This window comes from Nothoprocta perdicaria, unplaced genomic scaffold, assembly GCF_003342845.1.
Source record: "Nothoprocta perdicaria isolate Ctin4 unplaced genomic scaffold, notPer1 scaffold_542, whole genome shotgun sequence".
In the NCBI taxonomy this organism is placed as follows: Eukaryota; Metazoa; Chordata; class Aves; order Tinamiformes; family Tinamidae; genus Nothoprocta; species Nothoprocta perdicaria.
The window spans coordinates 15639-42648 of NW_020455802.1; the positions used below are offsets into that span (position 1 = coordinate 15639).

Consider the following 27010-nt stretch of genomic DNA (forward strand, 5'->3'; position numbering starts at 1 on the left):
TGGGGAGGGCAACGGGGGCGGCCGCTGGGTGGGGGAGCCCCGGAGCCGGGGCGCCGCTATGCGCGGGGACACGCGGCGGGCGCGGGGACACGCGGCGGCGGCGGCGGGCGCAGTGCGCAGGCACGGCGCGAGCGGCGCCCCGGGCGCTGAATAAGACGCCGCGTCTGGGGCCGGCGCGGCGCAGAGCGGCCATGGGGCCCGGCCCGTGGAGCCGCAGCTAGCGCCGCCGCCGCCCTCGCCCCGCCGGCCGCGGCGTGGGGCGCAGGTAACGCGGCGCGGGCAGCGCGGCGCCGGGTCGCTGCGGGCGCCGCGGGCGGGCGGGCGCGCGTGACCCCCGGGCGGCGGCTCCCGCCGTCCCGCACAAGATGGAGGGGGGCGGCGCGGGTCAGCCCGCGGCGGGGCCGGGCCCGGGCTCCCCCCTGCCCGCGAGGTGCCGCTGCCGCGGGGCTCGCGCCGCGCTGGGGAGCGGCCATGGCGGCCGTGGCGGCACGGGGCAGCCGTCCGGGCAGCGGGACGTGTCTGTGGAGGCAGCGGCCGCTCCGCTCCGCGGGGCCTCTCGTGGGGGCCGCGGGGTCATGGGGGACGCGGGATGGGGGCAGTGGGACGCGGGGTGATGGGGGACGGGGCAGCGGGGCGCCGAGGGCAGCGGTTGCAGGGCAGTGGGATGTGGCGCGCCGAGCTGCCCTTCTCTGTCCTGCTCAGCCCTGCCCTGCTCTGCCCGTCGCTTTGCGGAGCGTGTGGGCGCGCTTTTCCCGGTGGTTTTCCTTTCCTTGGCGTGCGCCGGCCTCGCACCCTGCCTGCTCGCCAGGCCGGTCGCGTCTCTGCATCAGCAGAGAGCAGTGAAGCTCCAAGTAAACAGGGGCAGGTTTCGCCATGGAAACTGAAGTTGCCAGGGGAGCCCTGCTGCGCTCCAGAGCTGCCATCCTGCGTCCCGCATGTTCCCGGCATCTCCGGCTCCAGCGGTGGGAGACTTCCCAAGAGGAAGCACCCTCCGTGGCCAGCGAGCCTCTCTGAGCTCATGCATCATGCAGATCTGGGGAGCAGCGACTCTCTCCTTGCAGCCAGAGTTTCCCAACATTGGAGCTTGCAGCTGCTCAGCCATAAAGGTGAAACAAATACGCAGCAACACCCCACGGATGGGGCTGATGCCGTGTTAATTCATCCTGTGTAAGCTGACACCGTGACACACGTTCCCCTCGGGTGTATGGAGAACCGCTTTCTCACGACCGTTTCATTTCCTCCGCCCCGTTCCTACGTAGCCAGAACCACAGCGCAGCCTCCCCTGCAGCCGCGAAGAGAGACCGGCCCCAGCTAAACTACCAGGCGGCTCCAATGAGCCGTCCAGGGGTGGGCAGCCTGCCCTGTCTCCAAGGGAAGCAAAGCAGGAGATTATTCATCAGCGTAAGGGCAGGAGTCCATGCACACACACACACAAAAAAAAAGGGGCATGTGCTGTAGGAGGAACATAATGGAGTCCTTGAAAAGAGTTAATGATGCTGGTAGCATCACCTTCATTTTTTTTTTTTTTTTTTTTTTTTCATTTTAGAAGGTGACTCTACTTAGATGCTCCAGCAACTCTCAACCAATAGATGGTTCTTTTGTTTTGATCCATGGTCAGCCTCACAAGCTCGTAGCATTTGGCTCATATTCTTGACCACAAGCAGCTACTCCTGCTTTAAATTGGTAAAGAGGTTGTGAAATGTGATTCCGGGCCCTATCATTCGCACAGATGAATTCCTCACCAAGACATTAGAAACTCCAAGCCATGCTATTTCTCTCTTTGTAAATCAATGTTTAGACAATACAGTTAATTCAAGATAAACATAAATATCTATATCAATTTTTGGAAGTCAGTTCACTTTTTTCACTTCCCATTGAGTTTTTGTGACTTTGTAATATATTATATGTATGATTTTTGTATACTACACTTACTGGTTCACATTCAGCAGTGGCTTCACTTGCTTTCCAGAATCCTGAAGAAATAAGGCCGAAAACTGACTGCAGCACCTTGGGTGGCAGCACAAATGACCTTCAAGAGGCCAGGCTGTCTGGCAGCAGACCTTGTCACAGTGGGTCAGCCCTTCTCCGTAGCCTTGACCCCACGGAGGCCCCTACACCCTGCCCTTCTGCCCCATGCCTGGTGCTCAGTGTGCTTAGCTGAGCAAGCCAGGTTGGAAGGAAATTGCACATAACTTCTTGAAGGAGCTGGGGTTGGTGTGGGAGTGAAGAGGACATTCTCCTGTGGAGCTTTTGTTGGCTGCCGTGTCTGCTGCTCTGTGAGATGCGGGAAATGCAGTGCTTGCTTAAAGCTAACCAAGAGCGCTTTCGGGTGTGATATCCTTGAGGTAAATCTGTGATATCCTTGAGGAAAATCTTGCCCGAGCGAGCCCGTTCATGAGAGCTGAGGCAGTTAGGACACATTACATTATCTGGGTTCGGTTCCAGACACTCGTTTATGATGATTCTTGCCAAATTCCCACACGATTCCTCTCTCCCTTGCCTGTCTGCAGAATGGGAGCAGACAGCAGTTACCTCCTTCCACAACATTAATGGTTGTGATGATATTGAAAAGGCTTCAGAATACTATTTTTATAGGCCAAGCCATTTCTCGTTTTTACTGAGTATCACTTTGTTATTCTTTCTTTTAATCGTGAAGCTTTCCATGATTTCTCTTTGCAGTATGCTTTGCTGGCTGCCCTTGACTGAATTGGAGTGGCTTGGTAATCTAGTGAACTATGTGAAGCTGATATAAACTGAGTTGTGACTTTCTGGTGCAAGTACTCATGAAGAGTCCCCACTGCACGGAGACTATCTTTAACTCCTTAAAAAGAAATCGGTCAGCTTAAATAATGCTGACCTGTATTGACCTCAGGCTTTTTGTAGGGGCTAGTATTACTGTAATGCACTCAGTAGCATCAAACTTATGCAGTCTTGTTCAGGCCTGGGACCTAATTTGTTAAATACAGAGTTTTTTTTGTGTGTGTTTATGTATTAGCAGGGCTTTGAGGATGGGGAAAGAATGGAAACATTGTCAGCACTTTTGATAGTAGGGAAAGTTCTAGTTTAAAAAGCATCTCATTGTGAGCTTGGACATTGACTTGGGCAGGTCACCATGCTGATAGAGCATTCACCTTTTTCATTTTTACCTGACCATGTTTAAGCACAGGGTTTGTACAGCCCCAGCATGGCTAGACTTCTACCTATACTTAGTCCCTACCTATATAATTCAAAGGCTCAGGCAAAAACGGAGATTAAAAAACCTTACCCAGCAGTTTGGAAAACTTGTAGGTTGGCTCTTCTGCAGCATCACTAACGAGGCCTGTCTTTTTTTAATGAAACCCTTGGTTGCAGGTAGGAAGGATGAGCTCCTACGCTGACATCTGCGGCTCCAGGCAGGCACAGGGCAGCACTGAGGGAGGCCAACAGCGCTACGGAGTTCGCTCCTACCTGCATCAGTTCTATGAGGACTGCACGGCCTCCATCTGGGAGCACGAGGATGACTTTCAGATCCAGCGATCGCCGAGCAGATGGAGCTCTGCGTCCTGGAAGGTATTGCCCATGGCTGGTGATTGCAGGGAGAAGCTCCTCCATGTTGAGATTTTCGCAAGGAACTCGTTATTTTGGCCCAAAAAGGCCCTCTGTTGCTCAGGTGTCAGTGAGATGAGTGAACAACCGTCCTCCTGAAAGCAGGGCTCCTTTACCAAGGGGCATCAAATTGTTGGGTCTTTGGATACTCTAGTTTCCCTGTCACAAGGAGCCCTTTCACTGAGACATCCAAAGCAAGTAGCCCCGTCTGGGAAATGCTGCCTGTAGCACGCTCTGCTCCCAGCTGCAGAGATCTCTTCCCGTTGTTAGGAATAACGATAGCAGGCCAAGAGCAGTGACACTAGGAGGAAGTGAGGCATCCATCAGGAAAGCAGGAAGACTTTTCCTTAAGGTTAGGAAACTTGACAGAATCTGAGAATTAGTGAGATAACCACGGTGGTCATCTGATCCAAGCTCTCCACTCAAGGTAGGGCCATCATCTGCAAATCAAACTTACAGTTAAAATGTGCTAGAAATACTTTGTGATCAGCTCGTGCTAGAGCAACCTCCTCCATCCTGGCAAGGGAGTGACACTTTGCGGAGGAAAAGAAACACGAGGGATACAGCATAGACCACGAGCAGGGATTGAAAGGGTGGTGATTAGTTAAAATAGTAATTAATTACATAGAGCTGTAGTTAAATTGTGATCCTCTCTCTGTGACTGACCTTGTGTAGTAGCTTTCATAGGTGAATGTGCCATTTGTTTCCAGAAATGCCAATGTACACCCTAATTTATATAAGGATTAATTGCAAAAACATAGTTTATCCACATGTTCTAGTAAGGCCATATATGAGCTGAAAGAAATCCAGCAAAATTCGTTTAGAACTGAGCGCTGTTGCTGCAAACACTGTCCAGCCTAAATGCCTTCCATTACCACTTGCTAACTGGAAACACAAAGGCCATGTTCCCTATTAAAGGTCTCTGTTTTTCAGGTGGGACTCATCTCTGGAACGATTTTTATGCTGATAGGCTTGGCAGTTCTCGTCGTCGGTTTCCTCGTGCCCCCAAAAATCGAAGCCCTGGGGGAGAATGATTTTGTGGTGGTCGACCACCGCGCCATGCAGTTCAACAGGTCCCTCGACGTGTGCAAGCTGGCGGGGGCTGTCCTGTTTTGTCTCGGAGGGACCGCCGTGGCCATGTGCTTGCTGGTGTCTGCTTTTGCTAAAAGTTACTCCAAAGAAGAGAAGTACCTCCAGCAAAGATTTAAAGAGAGAATAGCTGATCTGAAAGCCCATGCCAACCCTGTCACAAAAGCGCCAGCACCCGGAGAATCAAAGATACCTGTCACTCTGTCCAGGGTTCAAAACGTCCAGCCTTTGTCTGAAACCTGAGCCCTCTCCTTTAGGTTTGTTTCTCACTTGTACATCAGTTTATCGGGAAATATCAGCTGTTGTCGGCATACCTGCTAGTAATTACATCAAGTGCGCTGCTATACAAGCATACAGCTGACTGAGAACCTGCTCCCAACGCAGATTTAGGACTGGAAGAAGTGAAATTAGAGCTGTGACCAGTGTGTTCAGTGTGTTAAAACATTTTAACCTATGTTGAACCAAGGAGTCCTTGCAACAGTGATTAGCCATTTAGCATTATCAGACCGTGGCCCTAGAGAATAGATGGTTGTGACAGCTGCCCTAGGGGCAGCCTGCATCCCCCTGTTCATATGAGCTGGCCCTTTTGTTTTGGTTTGGTTTCTTCATGCTTTTCAGGTATTGTTTGGTCTTACTCCCCGGCCGTGCTGCCCGGGGAGCTGAGGTTCTGCCCTTGTAACTTGCACTCGTCCTCCCATCTCGTTTGTCTCCCGCAGCGAAGGAAGAACGTGCAGGTAGCACAGGCGACACCTTGGGCTGCCCTTAGTTTGAGCCCAGCACCTTCCCTGTGGTGTTACTGTCTGTTACTTTGCTTTTAATCATTGCTACATTAGCAAAAAACCCACAAAATCAAAGGAACTCATGGGAGGTTTGATACTGGTTCCTTCATCATGTTATGTTTGAAGCTCATAAAACCTTATTTTGGTTTTGACAGGATGTGGATTATTAAGTGTCATTTGACATGCCCAGGCCCCGTATTCTGTCAGTATATTGTTCTCATGTTAGATGACCCTAACATACTTACTTAAAGGCATTTTTAAATGCTGTTTATATTTTTATAGGTAATAGAGTTATGCTTAATCAGATAACATTTGTGCAAATGCTTACCTGAAGATTTGTCCTTTCACTGAAGAACGTTAATTCTTTTGTCACCTGGGGCAATTACTTCACTGTCTTAATCTATGGATTTAAATTAAACCATATAAAAGAGATGTGACGTTAGTATTCTCCAACAATATGTGCCACCTTATAGTTCTGTCTATTTTTTGAATGGATTGAATAAAATTCTAGGTCTGAGCCAATCATAGATTTTGTGAAAAATCTCAGTCTTCTTAAATGTATTTCTCTATAACATTTCATTCTGAAAGTAGAAATCAACGGTCAAAATCGACGGGTTTCTTAGGACAGCTTATGTTTCCAGATTTCCAAGTGAAAGAAAAAAAATCATCTTAAGGTTGAATCCAGATGCTTATACCCTAATGACAGGTATGTGATAACAGGTACACTCCTTTCCATGCTCATACAACATTTCTTGGTCCAGAACTCACTTCAGGCTTCCACAGCATAAATAAACCAGATTTTTTGTGTTTGGAAATTTCTGTTGTAAGAACTGAGAATCCAGAGAATTCCACTGGATCTGTAAGAGTTATGGTGGATGACAACATCATAGGTGAAACTGTATTATCTCTGAAAAGAAGCAAAACAGGCTACCTCAAATGCAGTTGCAGGGTCCAGCATTTGAACACAAGAGAAGATGGACAATTTAGAGCCTATCACAAATAAATGATTTCATAGACTAAAATGAAATAGGCCTTGGTGCATCAGAGAATTTTTTGGCACTGATAAATTAGAGGCAGAAAAGCACACTGCACCCAAAGCTTAAAAATTAGCTTGCATCTTTGGGGGCAAAGCAGATAGCCGGTACTAAACAGGGTGAAATGAGGAGGCTGGTGAGGAAGCAGCTCCATGAGGCTCCAAGGAAAGCCAGCAGGGATATTCCCAGTGAGCTTCTGCAGGCCAGGTGAGGGCTGCCGCTCGCTGCTGGTCGTGAGTTACCTCGGGTCCTCATTGCTTTCTTCTCAATCTGGGTTGAATTTTGTTTACTACGTCTTCCTTTCACTGCTGTCAGGCCAGCGGTGTGTGGGCGGCAGAGTCAGGCCAGCCTGACCCCTTCAACACAGCGTTTTTAATTAAAAATTGCACGTAGGGGGAAAAAAAAAAAAAAAGTGACATTAAATTTTGCAATGAAGTTCACTGAAGGAGATGAGGGTCATGGGTCTGCATCTATTACTGAGGCCCATCTCTCCACCTATGTTTTGTCAATGCTACATGAAAGATTTGAGCAAAATCCCAGCCATGAAAGCAAGCATAGCTTGGGTTTGTTTATCCAAAGCAGCTCCACAGATCTGCAGCGTGCTCCAAAACACGCACAGCGTGGCCACCCGCCTTCTCCTGCCCAGGTTTTGTCCAGAGGATGGCAGACAGGATCAGGAACAGAGCAGGAATGAGCACTGGGCACGGGATAACGCCGGCCACGCTTCGACGCCATGAGGAGGGCTGCGTGGGTGAGTGAGGGCATTAGCCGTGCACGGAGGTAAGAAAGTTGGTGAAGCCTCCTGGGACAGGATGCGCGCCCGGGATTTAGCAGCAGAAGAAAAGCTGCTGACACAGGCACAGCTAAAGCTCTGCACAGGTTTCATCGCGTTAGACCCTCGTTGCAGTTGCTTAGCGCGGCTCTGAAACCAAGAACTGTGGAGGCTGAAATCTTTCACAACAGGCAATCTGTGCCAGGCGAGGCTTGTAGAAATGCTCAGTAGAAACATTCAGAGAGGGGGAAAAAAAAAAAAGAAAAAAAACGGCTGTTAAAATGTTTTCATGTGACGTTTCATCACCTTCGCAGCAAGGCCAGCGCGGCGCTTTCCTCGCTAGGTCTGGCCCGGCCTGTGGGGGTCACCCAGGCCTACCCTGGCAGCACCCACCTGCACCAGCGTGTTGCCCAAGGGGCTATCAATGGCCTCCCAAACGCAATTAAGTCCAACTCAAACAGCAGAGACCTGATTGCCACTCGTGGACCTCCCCACTCAACATCGATCTTTCAGCTTCTTCATGTCCACCCTGTTTTTTTCCCCCGTTCTGGTCTCATTTGGCTTGAAATTACAGTGAAACTCCTTCTAGGCCAGCACTATTTTCTCAGTAATCATGGTGAAAGAAATCACATTTTTTCAGCCTGACTGCTAATCACTGGCTTAATTTTGATTAATGCGTGCTCTCCTGATGGCTCCATCCGCTTCCCTTCCCGCCTTGCCCAGCAGTAGTTTCTCTTTAGCATCTATTCCCCTCTTCTCCCCCAGCTGTCCTGACCCCTTTATTTTCCTTGCAGTCCCAGGGCACAGTGACTCACAGGCTGAGGCGAAGCGGCAGGAACATCCCCTCCTCCCAAGCTGCCCGTCAGCACATTTAATTCCCAGCTTCTGCTGCAGGGCCCTTCGCAAGCGCAGGGCTCCTCATCACATGCGAGCACAAGGAAACTGCTGCATGGAAACGGCAGCGTGGGGAGGCTGCAGCCTCCTGACCAGCTCCTGGAGCTGGGAGCGTGGCCAGGGTGGGAGCCTGGAGCAGCCGCAGAGCCTGAGCCCAGGCACCTTGTCCACATCTGGGCTCCGCCAGGTCATTCCCAGCACACTGCTTGTCCCCGAGCGACATGGTGACACATGGGGAGACGGCACACACTTCTCTCCCGTTTCAAACATGTAGGGATCCAAGTGCACCTTCAGGGGCCTTCTGGTGTCTGGACAAGCAATCCACCCACACGCCGACTTTCTCCAGCTCTTTCCTGGACACTAGGCAGACCACACGGTGCGTGTTTCCCGCACTGATACACGTCATACACATCAAGCAGGGTGAAGTTCGGCTTTTCTCTCAGATAATTCACAGAGGGCTTGTCCTGCAGCTCACCCCTCCCATATTAACAGCAAGTCGGGGAAATGTTTCTAATGGACATGCAAACAGAAAAGGAGGAACACAAGTAACTGCTTTTACTGTTTTGTCTATTCACTTGCAGTCGCTTTTTGCAGGCTGACTTTTTTCCCTAATTCGCCATTTATGGGCTTTTGCAAATAAAGACAGAAGATCATTTTTAAATACTCCTAATAAGCCAGTCAATTTAATGCTACGCTCGGATATGCTGTTCCAGGAATTACATCTTCTAGACTAACTCCTTTAGTGCGTTGCTGAGCTAAAGGCACCCTCCAGTCTGATACGACAAATAATGCGTCTGTTCGGCTCGGAAGAGCCTTTCGGGAATGTCATTATTGCCCTGCGTCTGCTCTTATAATGACTTCAGCATCTGCTGCCCTTTCTCTCCGTCTCCTCCAGGAGCCTCATGCCCTGGCATTTCCTTCCTCAGGCTCTGCGTCCATTTGCAGAGCAGCGGTCGGGGGGAGGCATCGGGGTCCCTCGCTGCGGGGCGCCTGCCTGCCCCACGGCACCGGCAGCACCGGCGCGTGTGGAGAGGTGACATGGAAGCAGCCACAGGGAAGAGCCACAAGGGGGGAGGCCGCCAAAACGCAGCCCGTCAGACAGTGCTGCTCATCATCTGTCAATGAATATCAAAAGCACGGAAAAGCTCTAAAGCCCATGACTAGGACTGCGTGGCTAACATCTTGCTGGAAGCTGATATTTTAACTCTTTGAATACCAATATTCCTGCCCACCCCAGAGGGCCAGGCACGCACGAGTACTTTATCCCTGGGTGGCTGCGCTGCTTCTCACATGAGGATACATTGTCCCTTGAGGCTACAGTGAAAAAGAAATCTCTTCTGCCAGTTCTTACGCAGACCAAGGGCCACGCTTGAACTGTGCCCTTGCACGGGGATTTCTCCTGAAACTGGAGCAAATCTGTGCCGAGACACAACCCCTCATGCTAAAGACTGCTGTCTTTCTGAAGAAAAATAGACTATCTTCCTGAAAATATGAACAATAGAAGGGAAAACATTTAGAAGGCTGAATAGCACTCATCAGGACTTTCATGCTCCCATGAAAGGCTGATTACATTACAGCTCGTTAGAATTTAGTTTAAGCTGTTAGATGACTCTTATTTATAAATGTTTTAAGTGTGTTAGACACTGAGCATTTGAGGGAGTGGGAAGAAATGGCATAGGAACCACTGGCAGACAAAAGCTACCAACAGAAAAAGAGGGCAGAGTGTCAGTGTACAGATCTCTGTTTCTTCTAAATATTATTTCCAGGTACAAAAAATTCGAGGCAAGTATGTTTTCCAATTTCAATAGGTCATTGAAAAAAATCTTAATTTGGATAGTTTTGGATGTTCATTTAATTTCAGACTTTGGAGGATGAAGAACTTGCCGAAGGCTGTTCCAAGTCTCAACCTGCACTGATAGTGAGTCCTCTGCCTGGTAAAACACCGAGTTCAACCAAAGAGCCCATTCATGGCAATGCCAATGCAAGGTTTGCCTCGATTCAGCAGAGCAAGCCCACGCCTCCAATTAGGTCTACAAACTACCCAGGTCTGAGTGAGGCATGATGCAATGTTTGCCATTTTCCTGCCATGCCTTATGCAGAAGGCTCCAAGCGGGTAATCCCTGCTGCTTTCTCTGGCTGGTTAAGCGTTGTTTGATTGCTTTTATAACGCTACTGTGCAGATTATTCCACCTCAGGATTAATTAGAAAGGTACAGAGAGGATTTCTGTGTGTTGCTTCTGTCACTAGCACTTACAGCTATTTTATTCACTCTGCTCTTTTACCTCTGCTAAATTTTAAGTGTCTGCTTAAATCCCACTGACATCAAAGAGATTTGAGCAGAAGCTTAATTGCTCCAGCAAATCACAGAATCACATATATTTAAGACCTCTGCTACATTTTGAACCTATTTTGAACCAATCTCAAACATAGTATTTCCTTTTATCTTTATCAGACAAAGGACACACAAATCACAGATATTTTAGAATTACCACAGGGTTACAATGACCAAGACAAACAATTCTAATCTTGTTCCTACGTTTTTAGTGTACTATTTTTTATACTTACACTGCCAATGCTCAGAAACATGCTGAAGGATCTCTACATACTTCTACTCCATTAGAAAAATATATTCAATAATTGCTAGAAAAAGTGCAGATGTTTGTACGAGCTTCAATCGCTACAAATAGTTCTAGACATTCTTCAAGCAGTGCTTTGAGTTCAGTTACTTCATAAATGTCATATTTTCCTTACTGGCATGAAATCAACAAAAACGACAATTTCTCACAGCAAGCATTTATCAGCATTAGCACTAAAGAAACCCACTATTCCTTTTGTATTATTAATGAAATTATGCTCACAGTTGTATTTCTATGAACTACAAATTATTGAAATGACTAGCAGAGAAGCAGTAAGAGCGAGGGCATCGGTGTCAGGAGAACTAATACTGTGGGTCAGTGACTTATTCACTGTTGCAAACAAAGCCACAGACGGTCAGAAACCAGCCTGCTCTGGAAGACGATGATACACTTTCAAGCACCAAGGCTATAGAGACGATTCATAAGCACAAAACTTGCCACCAAGTTTTACACAAAACTGCTAGGCTTATCCCAACATGTTCCACTGACAGCAATGATTTCAAGATAGTTTCAGGCTGGGTTTGAGCTCATTCATAATTTTATTCATTAATAAATGAAATTTCTCATGGACTGATTCACAAATCAGTCCAAACTCATCTTTTTTAAACTCATCTGCTAGATTGCCTTCCTTTATTCTTTCACTACGTTAAATTTGTTCAATTGTCAGCACTTCGATCAGATACACACCCACTTCTAAAAGAGGACACAACCCTCGGAATTTAATAGGCTGTCCTACTCCACAGCCCAAACGCTAGTGATGCAGAACAGGAGAATCACCGAAGCTTACTGCTGAAGTGAGGACAAGCTGTGGTGGTGTAGGCTGCCTATGTGCATTCACAGCACTAAATAAAGGATATTTCTGAATGTAAATGATGTGAATGATCCTAAAGAACATGTTGGAAAGCTGCTACTCAGGACCATCAGGACTGACTCCTCATGGTAGCACACCATTTTTAGTGCGCGGAACTCCACTGACTGAAGAGCCTATCCCTTATATCCTAATTTTAAGCTTGGAAAACACATGTATTGCATGGAATCTAAAAGAATACTACACATTCCCATTAAAAGTCACAATCATATCTCTTTTCTAAACTAATCTATACAGAAGTTCTGCCATCCAACTCACCTGTCTTTTTTTCCTTTTTTTTTTCTCTTACACGTTCTAGAACAATGTCATACATATGGCTGATTCTAGCACTGTTGACCACTTTATAAAACAGAATAGTTCTTTAATTTATGATATTACTATAGAAAAGTCTTACATTTTTCCCGCTCAAATTCCATCAGAAAGTCACACCTTGAAACAATAATTCAATCTTCTCTTCATAAGTATTAATGTTTATTATCTATGTCATTCCATATTGCATTATCTCAAGACTCTACATGTGGTACTCAACTTTCTTCCCATTATAAATTATCAATCAGAAACAATAACACCCTCTATATTTAAAATATTGTAATCCTTCATTTTCTCCTCATTACATTTTTTTTTTTTTTTTGTATCTATGCAACTGCAGCATAGTCACTGCTCTGGTCATTTTTTTCACTTTCTTGTGGGCTGGTGATTGTCACCCTTGGATTTGTGGATGCTCTTCCACGAGGGGAGTCAACCTAGAGAAAAAAAGAATCAAAGCCACATGATACTAAGTTCATCGAATCACAAAGATTTCACTTCATTTCATTTCAATACAGTGTTAGCACATCACTTTAGATTTCCATGAGGAACTGTTAAAGTGAAAAAAATATTTTCCAAAAGCGATCTTGTTAGCACTCTTGTTTAGTTTACACTTATATGATTTCCAAAGGGGAAAGTACTTAAATAAGTTCTTTTCTCCCTCCTTCATCAGACATCAGGTTGCCCACATATCCATTTAAAGTGAACATTCACTTGTTTTCTCCACTTCCATAACGACTTCAGCATCTCTAAAATGAATTTTCATCAACATATCAAGCACAGAATAAATTCAGGCCCCAAGAAAATGTCATGTTACTCAGCCCTCTGTTAACTTAATTGGAAAGTGTCCTTGTGCGTCATAGAAATAGAAGAAAAAAAAAGAAAAAATCTCAGTTGTAAGGAGGCACAGAGATATTCTGCAGGGCACAAGAGGCACAGGAACACACTTTCTTTTCCAGCTGTCCGCAGGCAGGGTTCCATAGCAGGTCGTTCTGCTTTTGGTACTCAGGAAGCCAGATGGGAAGTGACCGTGGCATTTGGCAAATTGAGCACTTGCATTTCCCAAATTCTGCTCAGTGGTCAGCTCACTTGACATTGAATATAGCTCATTTGATTCCTCTGGGCTGCCTGCCTCCGTGTAAACCAGCAGCCTTTTGTCAGCTACCCTAAACTACAGGCCCTTTGCTTCTAATCCAAACCAAGTGCCCTGTTTTTAAGGCTCAGTCTATCTAATCCCTTTTCTAACATTTTAGGAACGGAGATGAGAACTGCACAAAGCAATAGTGAAAATCCTATGTTAATCTGAACTTCTGTGAAAGCTCACTCACAAAAATAATAAATGTAGTTTGGAAATATATAAGGAGATATATATATATAGAATATATATTTCTGGTGCTTTTCTAGAAATTCTGGTGCTTTTCTAGAAATCACTAGATTTTTTTTCCAGCAAAAAAATCCAGCAAACTCACCAAGATTTATCAGTGCAAAAAAAACATACTTTCTCAATCAGAGGTCATATATTGTAATTACTGATGTAAGAGAATTATACTAAAAGAAAACAGCTTTCCCCAAAAAACTTAAGTTCTAGTAGATAATCTGAGGGCCTTATCAGAAGTGAGTTAAACAGAGAAGCCTAATGGTAAGACAAGTAACTTAAAACCAGTAATTTACAGATTTGAAAGCGTAAACATTTACCTGATTCTGATTGTCAGAATCCTCTTGTTCTTTTATTTCTTCTTCAAGCTGAAGGTCACTTTGGTTGTTGAGCTGCTCCATTTCCTCACCATTTTCTTCAGTTGCCTTGCCATTTGAAAGGGTGACCTCCTCTTCCTCTGCTTGGTTGAAATTCTCTCTTTCTTCTGGTTTATCATCATAATTCCCATCTAACTTTTTCTCACTTTCTTCCTCTTCTTTTCTTTCTTCAGCAACTTCCTCACCTTCCTTTCCATTCACTTCTGGATATTCTTCTCCTCCTGTATAGGTCTCCCCATCCTTGTCATTCTCCTCTTCTGCATTTTCTTCCTCATCTACAGTTTCTGCTGGTCTCTGATGAAAGGAAAAGCAGCAGCGTTATGAGACAATTTTAAGATAAATGCTTCAAGCAATGCTGAGATGTGACATTCATCAGAATCGGAACTGCACCATTACTGGGGAGCAAGCCTGCTAATGGGAGATTTATCTACACAGACAGAAAATGTTGCCCTTGCACTAACATCCTGTATTGCACTCGTACTCTACACAAAAACAGTTAGTGAGATCAAATATATTTCACAGGATTAACCAGTTTGACCATACATGCACAACCAGACCCAAGCAGATTGACCTCCCCCAACAATAGCTCTTTGGTTCCTGCCATTTCTGGTTCTTGACCATTGTGGCACTTAGCAAATACTTTTCTGTCACAATAAAATACTGCAGATCACGAGCCCCAGAGGTGATTCCCATTTGGACCACGGCACGGCACAGCAGCCAGTCCTGTCATGCAGCCTGTCTTCTTCACACCCACAGAAAAGGAGCAGGAGAGATGGTGCAGATGCACTGGTCACATCCATAACAACATTCATCTTCCCAGAGATCTCTATGTAGGGTTGCATAGTTATGATTTGTACGACTTTCTCTACATTTAAAGTTGAATTTTTCTGTGTGGAGTCAGAGAAGTATTTTGTCCCATACTGTGAAGATGGGTACACAGAAACTCACTGTAGATAAAGCCACTGGCAGCATCATTTGATGACAGCCTGCAAGACTGATGCACGTGCTACCTAGTTTTTGTCATTTGTCTTCCAGTTTCAGCTTTCAAGATTTACCTGACTGTTCGTGAACCAGTGCCCCCACTGCCAAGATGACTTATGCACTGGTGCATAAGCTTGAATGCAAATAAAGAGTAAAAATCCCACAGGAGTGAAAGGATGCCTGCCTCCCACACAGCCTTGCCAGAATCTAAACCTAGAGCAAACAAGCTAAAAGACAGGTTTTCTCTTAGTCAAAGATGATTAGAATTTTATTATCATTAGTGGTTCTTAAGTAGGCAGTTATCTGCTGCACAGCAATAAAATCTGAATTATGAAGTCCCATATCCTCTGTAGCACTGGCATTTCCAAGGATTTCCCTCATCACCTTCAACAGATGAGTAAAGGCCAGTTTAACACCACCACCAATTGACTGAAGCCGCCTGATGAAATACCTCGTTGTCACACTGACAGTTAAGCAGCAACACAGGACAACTTTATTATGCCAGGGCACAAGAACCTTTTGACACGGTGTCAAACAGGACAAGTTACTGCATCTTAACGAGCCACAGATTCCCAATTAGAAATGCTACATAGTTACCTGACTGGCTAAATACTAGCTCAAAAAAATGTTTTCTGAAGTATAATGGTCTCAATGTATTTCTTACTCAAACCTCCCTGCCTCACTTCCACCTGGTGGCATCAAACGGGTCCGATTACCACTGAAATAAAAATTAAAATCAAACCTTTACACACACCTTTAAAGAAGTCAGCACGTAAAAGCAAACTTGAGCCAATTCTCGTAGCTGTCAGCATATAAAGAGAGCAAACATCTGCAGAACCGTGAAACCTCTCGAATTACCTGCTAATCTGCCACATGTGACCTACTAATTTGCTTTCATTTAACTAAGAAAGTTTGCAAATTTGGATCCTGACAAGAACAGGGGAGCACTGGATGGATTTAATACACCAAACAATTCTCATCAAAAGCAGTCTTTTAGTTTGTCTTTAGCTTTTTTACGACAGAACAAACATCAAATGAAGAAAAAATAAGGAAAGATGTCAGTAAATGTGAGCTATCTTAATCAACAGTAGTAGTGTTCTAAGATCACTGCCATTTGTAGCTTGTGTTAACAGCACCTACTTGCTAGCAGGTATAAGAGTACATAGGTGTTACAGAATATGTGCCATGACCTTGACTGCCTTGGCATCATGGCTCATTTTACACCACAGAGAGGGGTGTGCAGGCTCCATGCCACCCCATCGTTACACACACATATACATCCTATATATCCCAGCGCATCTGCTTTTCCTGCCTTTGCTGCCTTGGCAGAAACCTTTGGCGTAGAAGCCCAGTGGCAGTAACTTCCTAACTGTTAGGTTAGCTAGATTCGTTTAGACCTTGTCTGTCTAAAATAGAAACAGATACAAATTATTTAAGAGTCGAAACTGTGAACAACATAAAAGTTAAACACAACATATTGTACTTTACCCAGGAACTTAGGGGAAGTTCATGGGGGAAGTTCACCAGCACAGGAGAAGCGCTTCAGAACACACAGCAGACCTAAGGCAGGACTGCAGGATGGAGAGTGAAGGCCAGAATCACCCATCAAATCACATGAGGCCCTTTACATGAAAAGCATGATATTTTCTGTTGAAATTTTACCGATCTATTTTGCTATGCTATAGAGTCAAAGAAATCAGTATGCTCCATATTAAATGCATATTCTTCAGTGAAAAGGGGAAATGCCTAGTAAGAGTTAGGTTTTTTTTGTTTTGTTTTTGTTTTTGTTTTTTTTTTTGTATTTAGGAAGAGAGAGAATGGTAATGTGCACATAAATATGCAGGGAAGACAGAGAGAGATTTGTCGGGTCTAAAGCCTGTGAATACTGTACATGCTTAGCTTTACTTCCCTGAGCATTTCCAGCGATTTCAATGAACCTGAAGGATCGAGCTAAAGCCAACAAATAAGTGCTTATAGGTTAGGGCCTAATTCAAAGTCCCCTGCAGTAAATGGCAACCTTTTCATTGATTTCAATACACTCCAGTCCTATCTCCACCTACAAAATGTCTATTGTGTACACAGGAAGTTAGTGCAAACTGTGTTCTTTCAGTCCAGATAAATCAGGATGTATCTACTGGAAGCAAAGTATGTTGAGTCAGAACTTAATGTCCTCGTAGAAATTATCAGGCTCCTTTTTTAGAAGTCAGCAATGATCTTGTTTACCCAGGGATGAGCAGTGACATTTCACATCTCAGTCTTTAGCTTTTTATCAGTCATCGTTTAAATAACCAGAATATTTCCATGAAGAGCATCTGTAGATAGAGAATGCATGAGATGGAGAGCTGAAACAGATGTGGGATTTTGCTGTTCCCTTTTGCATGTAAGTCTGAGTTAGGCTTTGAACCACTGTGTAGCTTTACATGAGGCAGTACAAGTAAATTACAGTAGGGCTTCCCATGAAACCACAAGGTAATTCACTTTCAGAGAACCAGTTTTAGCTCTGGACATGAGTGACCACAGTCTATTTGGTAGTATAACCTTGTAATACAACTTTACAATACAGCTAAACAGACATGACTACCATCTCCACTGATGTTTTGCAAATATTAACGTCCAACAGTCAACAGGAGAGATTTCAGGGTCTTAACTGAACACAAGTGGTACTTCAAAAATTCTCTGTTTGGGTGACAGCAACCCATCAGCTGTAAGCAATGGTAACTACACATGTATCCTGTAATAAACATGAAGGCAAGCATGCCTGTCTTCTTCCAGTCCTATGTCCTCATCATGAAAGACAGCGAAACAACGTGAACTTGACAGCAATAAACCTAAGACTGGAGAAGCGTGAGGTGATCACATTCTTATTCCTTGAGGTCATTTTCATAAAGAGTAAATGTTTCTAGGGCAGGAGAGTGCTGCATCCTTTCCCAGGGACTGTGACAGATTGTTTTCATTCATCCTACAGCCAGAAGAGCTCACAAGAAGGTTTTTACTTTTCTTTTTGTATGATTGCAGAAAATATAAAGTAACCTTGTAACTTGCTTAGCTCACTTGATCTTTTCAGTGCAGACACTGCTTGTGCGGCTCCCCAGTTGAAATTACTGTAGCTAAAATAACTAGCTTTCAAATTGCACCTTCACGATTGTGAGCATGAATCTTTGCTTGTCATGGACTATCTATAAGAAGACACACCACCAAAACCAGACTATAGCCAAGGCTACAGTCAACTAAAGGCACATAGAATAACTGAAGTCACTGTCATTCTAACAAGGCTGAAAACATGGCCCCAACTTGCTCTCTAGAGTCCTCATACTTACTAGGCTGATAGAGAAGAGCACGAAATTCATTTTGCATTCAAGAGGTAGGTTGCTTGATGGCATTTTTAATCTCAGCAAAAACAGAGTGTTCAAAAAAGAAAGATGTGTTCTAATTACACTCATCACGCTACCGTTCATTAAGAGCTACATTAACAAATGCCATCATCATTCAAAAGCTGTAAGTCAGGAAATCTTTAGGCACTGAAGCATTCGGCTTCTCCTCCTCCAGGGATGCTAATGTAACCTCTCAGTTGGTTTGTGCATGACTGATTCTAGAATACTGAGAAATGCAACATCACCAATCATTTAAGACAAATTATTTTATACCATTAATGTAAAACATAATTGTACTTTACTGAGACCGTTTGGAAACGTCTGCTTAGATAGTGGTCACAGACAAGCAACGAGGCAGGCAACAAAATTTTAATGGTCACCCACGTTGGCCCAAACACATCCAACAGATACAGCAGCAGGAATGCTGAACTCTGAATGCAGCAATCATCTTAAAAATCAACTGCCCCTGCTAGCACCTAGTCGAGAGAGCTTTGCAGCTGCACTGCTCAGATTCCAATAGCGAAACATTTTGTTCCCGAACCAGATAGGGTTGCTAAGTGACAGCAGCACACTTATCTTGCACATCATTTACAAAAGCCAAGTACTTAAAAACAAGGAAATGAATAGTTAAGCGTTCTTGAGGCTTGCATTTCTCACACAGTAAACGTGGAGCTGTTTCTGAAGGTATAAAAAGTATTCATCCCCACAACAAAACAACTTATTGATGAGTTTGATGCATTTTTACAACTGTGGTGCCTAAGTCCCTGAGTTTGATTTTCCATAAGATTGAAGTACCCAAAATGAAGGGAAGTGGCAGGGCTGTAGAAATTGTGGAGACAAACGGGCTTGCCAAGTCCATTCTTCAGTTACAACGTGTGGTAAATAGATATGCACAGACTTCCCTAATCACAAGAAGGCCGTGACAGAGATGGAAATGTTTGATCAGGCTCTTAATTTTCTTAACTATACCCAAGTGTAGTAACATTTTTCTTCACCAATTTTACTGACCAAAAAAAAAAAGGGTCTAGGTTTCCAATGACAGTAATTCTGTACGTACAAGAAAACTGACCCTTCACTTCACACTCAACACCTTACAATGCAGATGATCCGTTGAGCACCGTCGTAGATACTGGCACATGTGAAAGCTACAAAGCATTCCAAACGATGCCATGCTAATGTCACAGAAATACATAAAAGGTTTCTTCTTCCAGCATATACTCTTTCCAAATGCCATTCTGAAAGTCTTACTGATGTAATGCAAAATGTTTGCTTCAGAAGAGTTCTGGCCTTTATAATACAATCAAGGAATGTCTCTTGGAGCAGCCAGGCTATTTTAAAGCTGAATCAATGCAAACTTAAAGAGTTTGCCTTCAGCAATAGGGCAGATAAACATTTTGTTCAGTTCTCTGAGGTGAAGCTTGGGTCTTTAAAGCCAAATGTATACTTCATCAACAAAACCGTAAGTGAAAGGTGAAAATTTTTTGCAGCTGCTGATACACTCCAGCTACACGGAGGGCACCGAAGGGAGCTCTACAGTTTCACATTCACATCGCAGCCCAGAAAACTCAGAAAAATGAGTGGCATCAGGACTGCATTAACCAGTGAACATATCTGGAATAGTGGAAGGTAAATGGCTAGCGAGAGAACCAGGAGTGCAACCATACAAAACAGTCACCCAAATCACAGCCCATTAGACAAATTTAACTCCCAGTCATCTTTATAAACACACCCCAAAGAGAGAGGGAGATGGGGATGACAGGTCTGAAGGAAAACCAAATAATTGAGATGAATTGTTCATGACATATCTTAGTAGCCAGTTCCACATTCCCGTGGCAAAGCAGGTTTGCACAGTAATACACCTGAATTCCATCTTAGGGACCCTGCACTCCTTGAACAACTTTGCAGCTCATAATTCTCACGCTTACTCATCTTTACAACTTTATTTTAGTTGAAGAGAAAGTAATAGTTTTTTCTCCAAGCTTTTCTAGCTGAAAATTCTCATATCTTAGAAAATGGCAACCTGGAACATATCTATACTATTAACAGCCGATGCAAGTAACACATTTAGTCAGCATTTCAAATATGAAACTTCTACTCTTTCGCTCCCTCCTACCAAGAACTGCAAACACCTCCCAAGGAAAGCGGCACCGCTCCCCAGCTATTTGCACGGCTGATTTCACAGTCTCCCACCAGTTTCCACTGATGCTGACACAGTGAGGTAAACAACCAAACTGGAGTAAAGCTGCGTGTCAAAAGAAGAAATTATCCATTTTGTATTTGGAAGCCTTGGTACAGAATACAGAACAGAAGGGTCTGGTTTGGTTTTAGGCAAAACACTGAGTTTTGCTTCTTGATGTTCAAATGCAACTGTCAGCTAGTCTAGAGTAAAGCAAATCCTGCTCTTTCACTGTGTTCTGGGCTGGCAGACAGCATTTTTACAGAATAAGACATGAGTGGGTGTGCAGCCAGCGCTACACAAAGTTTAGTTAATGGCTAATCTGGCATTTGTTCAACTCTGCACTTCAAATGGTAAGACAGACAAACAACAACAACAACAACAACAACAACAACAACAACAACAACAACAACAGACTAAGCACCACCTCACTTATGTGGCTGATAAAAACGATCATGGTGTATCAGAAGTCTCAGTGTTCTCGTGAAAACTGGCATGTAGACATTTATCTATTATACAAGACAGCCGAGCACTGTCTGGCCGTCCTGTCTCATGTTTCTGGAACACAAATTGAGTTCAGCTAAGAACAAGCTACAAAAAAAATCTTTACATCACAGATTTGTAAACTATATAAAGCTGCCATTAACAAGAATCTGTTCCTGCAAAATGCTAAATGTTTCCAAAGTCTAAGTAACCTCCGGTATTTTGGAATAAAGTGTACGTAGAGCTGCTCAGCCTGTCTACTTGCCAGATGGTACAGGAACCTATGTATGTAGTTCTAAAACTCAGAAATAAACCACAGCTTGAGTTATTAACAGTGAGGAGAAAATATTTTGGTGCTTTGTGTGCTTTGCCTTACTTTCCTGAAAATATAAAAATCAGAAAATTATGGATAAAATGGATGTTTGATACATGAGCAAACACACATATGCCACCAGGAGTGACATAGTTCCCTGTCCAAGGTGGAAGCACCTGAACCCTTTCTATCTGCAGACGACACGAGCGCCCGTGTGAGCGAGCTTGGTGGTTGCACACAAGTTCCTCACGCTGCAAGCCAATCAGCACAAGGGATGTTCATGGCAACTGCATTGACAATCACAGCTACGTCTGCCAAGTACAGAACTGGCAGTGAAGAAATCACTGTTCTCCTCTCCCTGATGACAGTCACCAGCAGCAGAGCCAGTGCAAACTGGCCAGACTGCCAGTGCAAGGGCCAGACCCACTGCTGGTGCTACAGCATCGCTGTGGAGAGGTAAGACTCTCTTCTCTAGGGCTCTTGGATCTCATAAGCTTTAATCAACATTAAAACTGAGACATGACAACTCAATTTACACTGGCAAATGATTTACACTTCCCAGAGGAATTCTTTACGCCCCTACAGAGGCCAATAAACAGGCTAACCATCTCATGAATTGATTATTACACAGCCAAGACCTGGACAGGATACACTTCAGGACGCCGTAAGAAAGGGAGATTAAGAAGACAGGAGGAATGTTCTTCCCCAACACCACTGCTAGCAGCACAAGCAGCAGACCCTATTACACCTCCTCAACTGCAAACAGCAGGGCTGATGGAGTTGGTGGTGTTTGGCACAGAGCTCTCTAAGGCAGGTACCTGCTGTGAGAAGGCAGAGCTGCCCAACTCCTTGTACTAGGAGCAGGATCAGTCACACTCTTGCATTTTCCCATCACTTGGATCACAGGTCTTCAAAAGTCTGCAGAACAGCTAAGCAACAATCCTTCCCCTTCAAAGCAATCACTCACTGACAATTATGCCATATAGAAACTGCAGCCTAAAATAAAGCGAAAACAGAGATCCTGACTTGTCTTTCCAGATTGATATGGTACCTTTCTCCAGACAGTGTCAATGTCACAAGTAGCTTCATTAAAGCACAGACTGATAACACAGAGGCAGAAATCACAACACAGCATAAGGCTGTAAAACTTCTGTCCAGTTTCCCCCTAGGCACTTCTCTTTAAGACTGGAGACACAGCTTGTTTACTATTCTTTTCCCAAATTGAAATTACTCTAAAAAAATAGTAAACACAAAAGCCAGAGTAAAGTTACCAGAACACTGACTACAGGACTGAAAAGAAATCTGTCATAAACAAATACAGCACCACATAAAAATTTATGTTGGATGGAACCTATAGAGATCATCCAGCTACTGCCACTTCACTGCTGAAAGAAAGATAAACTTCAAAGTTCACAGAGGTTGCCTTGTCCAAACTAGCTTTGAAAAACACCAAGGACAGAGATTTCACATCCTTTCTAGGCAAGACAGCGCTTACAACTCTTACTTTGGAAATATTTTCCCTTATACGCAATCAAACATCTCTACTTATGGCCACTTCTGTGTCCTTTCTCTGTGCAACTCAGAGAAATGGTTGGCACCATCTTCTCTTTAACTCCATATGCAGCTGAAAGAAGCTGAGAGAAGTTCAGAAATTGCCTTCTCTGATTTAGCCTTTAAGGCTCAACAAACCCGGTTCCCCAAGCATCTCCTTGTGTGTTGGATGCTCCTGCACATTAAACATTTTAGAATGCTGCTGTGCTGGACTCCCTTTTGTTTGTAAACGCTACTATTTTCTGGATTATATCAGGTCATAATATTTCATTTAATAAAGGGTTAAACCACATAAAAGTCTGTAACACATCAACAATTATTGCACCCGATCATATGATGAAACAGTTGGCCAACTACATACCCTATTGCTCAAATACGAGAGCTGGATTTAAAAATACAAAAACAAAACAAAACAAAAAACGTAATAAACCCATGTCTTTTTGTGATTCAGGACCAGAATTGTTTGATTCTATAATCCTTTCACACTGCTCCACCAGCATAATCACCATCACCTGTGATTCAAGCGAATCCACTTGTTAGGGAGCCCTTATTCTGTGAGACTCTGTCAGACCAGTTCTGCAGGTGATGTGTGATGGCAACAAAACCAGTATCTGACAGACTAATAGAAAAGGGAAGATGCTCTAAAGCTCCTATAAACAGTTGTATCTTTAAGCAGTTACAATCATCCCCACAGAATTATGCTGTGCTCGTGAAAGAATGTGAAGAAAGAAAAACTACGACCTGTAGTCAAAAAAAAAAAAATCTATTTATTTAAAGCTCAATCATTACCTGGTCCAGTGGAACTTCTACACGAGTATCTTCATCTTCTTGAACTTCAACTGCTCCCAACATTTCAGATCGCTTTTCTCCAGCTTTGTAAATACCTTCATCTATGATGGGAAAAGATGCAGGGTGATAGAAAGTGAAGTCAAATTGTGACACTGTGTGGTACAACTACTGAACTGCACTCAATTACGTTTCAGAGGTGACAGACCATTCCCCATATAATCCTTCTAACAAAGTTTTCAATCTCCTGCTATTCTCAATTTGCTTTCCTTTCCATTATAATTGCAAATGCCTATATCCTGCATCACTCATGAAAGGGAAAGGAGATATACAGAGAAAATGAACAAAGCCCTGAAGTTCTCTCAGTTCTAAGTAAGGTCAGGAGTGAACCTGAATTTAATACATTACAACAATAACTTACTACTACTATATCTAATTCAATGACTCCATACTCAATGACTCACATCCTCTTGTAAATAGTATAATAACACTTCCCAAACCGGCAAAAACCTGAAGCCATGAATCAAAACCAAACACAGTGAAGAAAGACAAGACTAAAAGATTAAAAAAAAAAAAAAAAGGATTTGGGATTAATACAATCCCCCACACTCGAGCATATACGAGTGAAATTATAGCAGAAACTCTTTGTCAGGACTGTAAAGAACAATTTCAGCTTATAAGGTTAATGGCTCTAACAATACTCATATTTGCAAAGATTTTATATCAACATTAGTCTGAGGAACTTTTTTTCTTTCTTCTTTCTTTTTTTTTTTAAGTGTGAGCAGTCTCTAGGGATCCCAGTGATCTTGAGTACTAATGAACTAGGAAAGAGAAGATGGGTTGATACAGAAAACGACCAACCTCCAGGGGACGCATTTTGCTCCCCGCCATTGCCTCCAGCAGATAGGAACCCAGAAACTAAAAACACAGAGCTTTAGTCCAAATCATCTCTCCCTCTATCTGTTTAGGGAAGACACTTGGCCTTAGGCCATTGTATTCACATCAAACATAATGAGCAATTACGACATGAAAGGAAAATCAATTTGTGCTGCTTTGGCTGCCTCTCTGTTCTTCAGAAAAGGATGTGAACTTGCAAACTGATCTCCAGTGCTTGACACCAAAACAAAGTTGTCAGCCTTGTAAAACATGCAACCATTCACAGAACCACTGGGAAGGTAGAAAAAACACAATCAAGAGACTTAGAGAAATCCTGAATCACACCATCACAGAACGGTTAAGGTTGGAAGGGACCTTCAGAGATCATCTAGTCCAACCCCCTGCTCCAACAGGGACACCCAGAGCACGGGGCACAGGGCGGCATCCAGGCGAGTTTGGAAGACCTCCAGAGTAGGAGACTCCACAACCTCCCTGGGCAGCCTGTGCCAGGGCTCTGTCACCCTCACAATAAAGAAGTTCTTCCTCACATGGAGATAGAACTTCCTGTGTTGCAACTTACACCCATTATCCCTTGTCCTGTCACTGGCCACCACTGAGAAGAGCTTGGCCCCTTCCTCCCTACATTCTCCCCTCAGGTACTTATATATATTGATCAGCACCCCTCTCAGTCTTCCCTTCTCCAGGCTAAACAGGCCCAGTTCACTCAGTCTCTCCTCATACGAGAGATGTCCCAGTCACTTAATCATCTTAGTTGCTCTTCTCTGGACCCTCTCGAGAAGCTCCATGTCCCTCTTATACTGGGAAGCCCAGAACTGCCCCCAATACTCGAGGTGCAGCCTCACCAGAGCTGAGCAGAGGAGCAGGATCCCCTCCCTTGACCTGCTGGCAACATCCTCCTGATGCAGCCAGGATCCCATTGGCCTTCTTAGCCATGAGGGCACTGCTGACTCATGGTTAACTTGGTGTCCACCAGGACTCCCAGGTCCCTCTCCGTGGAGTCGCTCTCCAGCAGGTCAACCCCTAATCTGTCCTGCTGTCTAGGGGTATTTCTGCCCAGGTGCAGGACCCTGCACTTGTCCTTGTTGAACCTCATGAGGTTCCTCTCTGCCCAACTCTCCAGCCTGTCCAGGTCCCTCTGAATGGCAGCACAGCCCTCTGGAGTGTCGGCCACTCCACCCAGCTTGGCAGCTATCTACCATTAGAATCCATCTGCATAAGAAGTTATAGTTTTGACTAGTCTGAAAGTTTGTTTTCCAGTCACTTTCTCAACACGATGAGAAACAACGAAAGAGTTTACGCTGGAGTCAAAGCTCCAAGAAATACTCTACCATTGAAATGAAGAGGAAGGTGTCAAATTTATTTAGATGGCCATAAATATCAACTATCAGGTCATGTACAGGTACTAGTAAGTGAAAGTCATTTCACATTTTGAAATGGAGAGGCAGAATACAGGTAATTCATCAGGTTCCTTTCAGGCAGGGCAAAAGATGAACATGTCCTGGTGGAGGAGGCCAACTCTACAGATTTCATCCCGAGAGCTGATTGTCGATTTTAAACCACCTTAAAAGTGCACATCTGCCTAAGGGCTACGTTGAGTCACTCAGCAACTGAAGTCAACACAGGGAGAATGTTTTTACATTGAAAAAAAAAAAACCAAAACCCTTCACAAATCTTAATCATAAAACCAGGAGCATGGGGGAGGAGAGGAGAAAATAAGTTTCTAGCTGGATCATGCAACTGACTTTCTGTTCAGGAGATTATTCCCAAGAACCTAGTAATAGAGGGGTTCAATATGCAAAAAGTGAAATCTCCCTGAGTTTTCCCCTAATCATTTTCTATCAACAGTATGCTCCCAAAGGTGGTCATAAATGGAAGGAGATCTAGCACCTACCAAGGATACTGCCATTTATTGCATGTCTTATACAGAAAGCACTCTAAAGAACAGCATTTCTCCCCTTCCATAGGATAGAAACTACGGAAAGTGCTGAAACTACAGGGCAGGCTACAGCAGGAAGGGGTAATGAGCACAACAGCCTCCAAATATCTCAAGGACAGTGTCCTCAGGCAAAGTGGGAAATCATCTCATTTTCAGAACAGCAATGTTCTCTGCAGAAAACAAGTCATTAACAGAATAACATATTTCAAAGGTACAGGACAGAAGAGATCGTTAGTTGATTTCTAAGAGATGCAATAAAAGATTTATTGTTGGAAAAGGAAAAATATTTAAAGAAATAAGGAAATCAACAAGAAAAGGGAAATGAATTATTTACCCCTGTGCAAACATGAAAGCGCTGAAGATAAATGCCCAAAACACATGTACCATTAATATTCAGGAAAGGCAGAAAAACACTTAAGTCTGAAATGTGCCAGAACAGGTGAAGAAAAAAAATGACACCATCTGAAAAATGGGAAAGTCATCAGACAATCCAGGAACAAACCCAAATTTTCAAAGGAAATGCCAAGGAATCAACTTAGGCTTATATTAGGACATGTATCCTTCCTGTCTTGGTTCCAAAAGTGAAAAGAAACACAAAAGGTATAAAATGATGTACAAAAATGTGACTGGATTAAAAGGTATATTAAGAAAAACACCATTACCACTGCTGCTCTCTACTTTAGACAAAAGACATATTTACATTGTTTTCATGTTAATTTACAAATATGTAGAGGAGGTACAAAAACTGAAAGTCCAACATATTCTTTGTTTACATAATTCCATGCCAAGATGTTATCAGAA

General features: G+C 43.9%; 2 protein-coding genes across 2 annotated transcripts in view; one reads left to right on the forward strand and one right to left on the reverse strand.

Moving 5' to 3' along the window:
- Positions 1–246: 246 nt before the first annotated feature.
- On the forward strand, positions 247–5827 carry NRSN1 (neurensin 1). Its single transcript, XM_026048482.1, has 3 exons — positions 247–265; positions 3352–3549; positions 4519–5827. Exons 2-3 carry the CDS (start codon positions 3361–3363, stop codon positions 4915–4917), a joined length of 588 nt encoding a protein of 195 aa, XP_025904267.1. The 5' UTR covers positions 247–265; positions 3352–3360; the 3' UTR covers positions 4918–5827.
- Positions 5828–12292: 6465 nt separating this feature from the next.
- Positions 12293–27010, reverse strand: part of DCDC2 (doublecortin domain containing 2) — a 56539-nt gene continuing 41821 nt past the window's right edge. Inside the window, exons 8-10 of the mRNA XM_026048481.1 lie at positions 23380–23480; positions 13659–14009; positions 12293–12400 (exon numbers count right to left, since the gene is read on the reverse strand). Coding sequence (XP_025904266.1) covers positions 12293–12400; positions 13659–14009; positions 23380–23480 — 560 coding nt within the window. The remainder of the gene's footprint in view (positions 12401–13658; positions 14010–23379; positions 23481–27010) is intronic.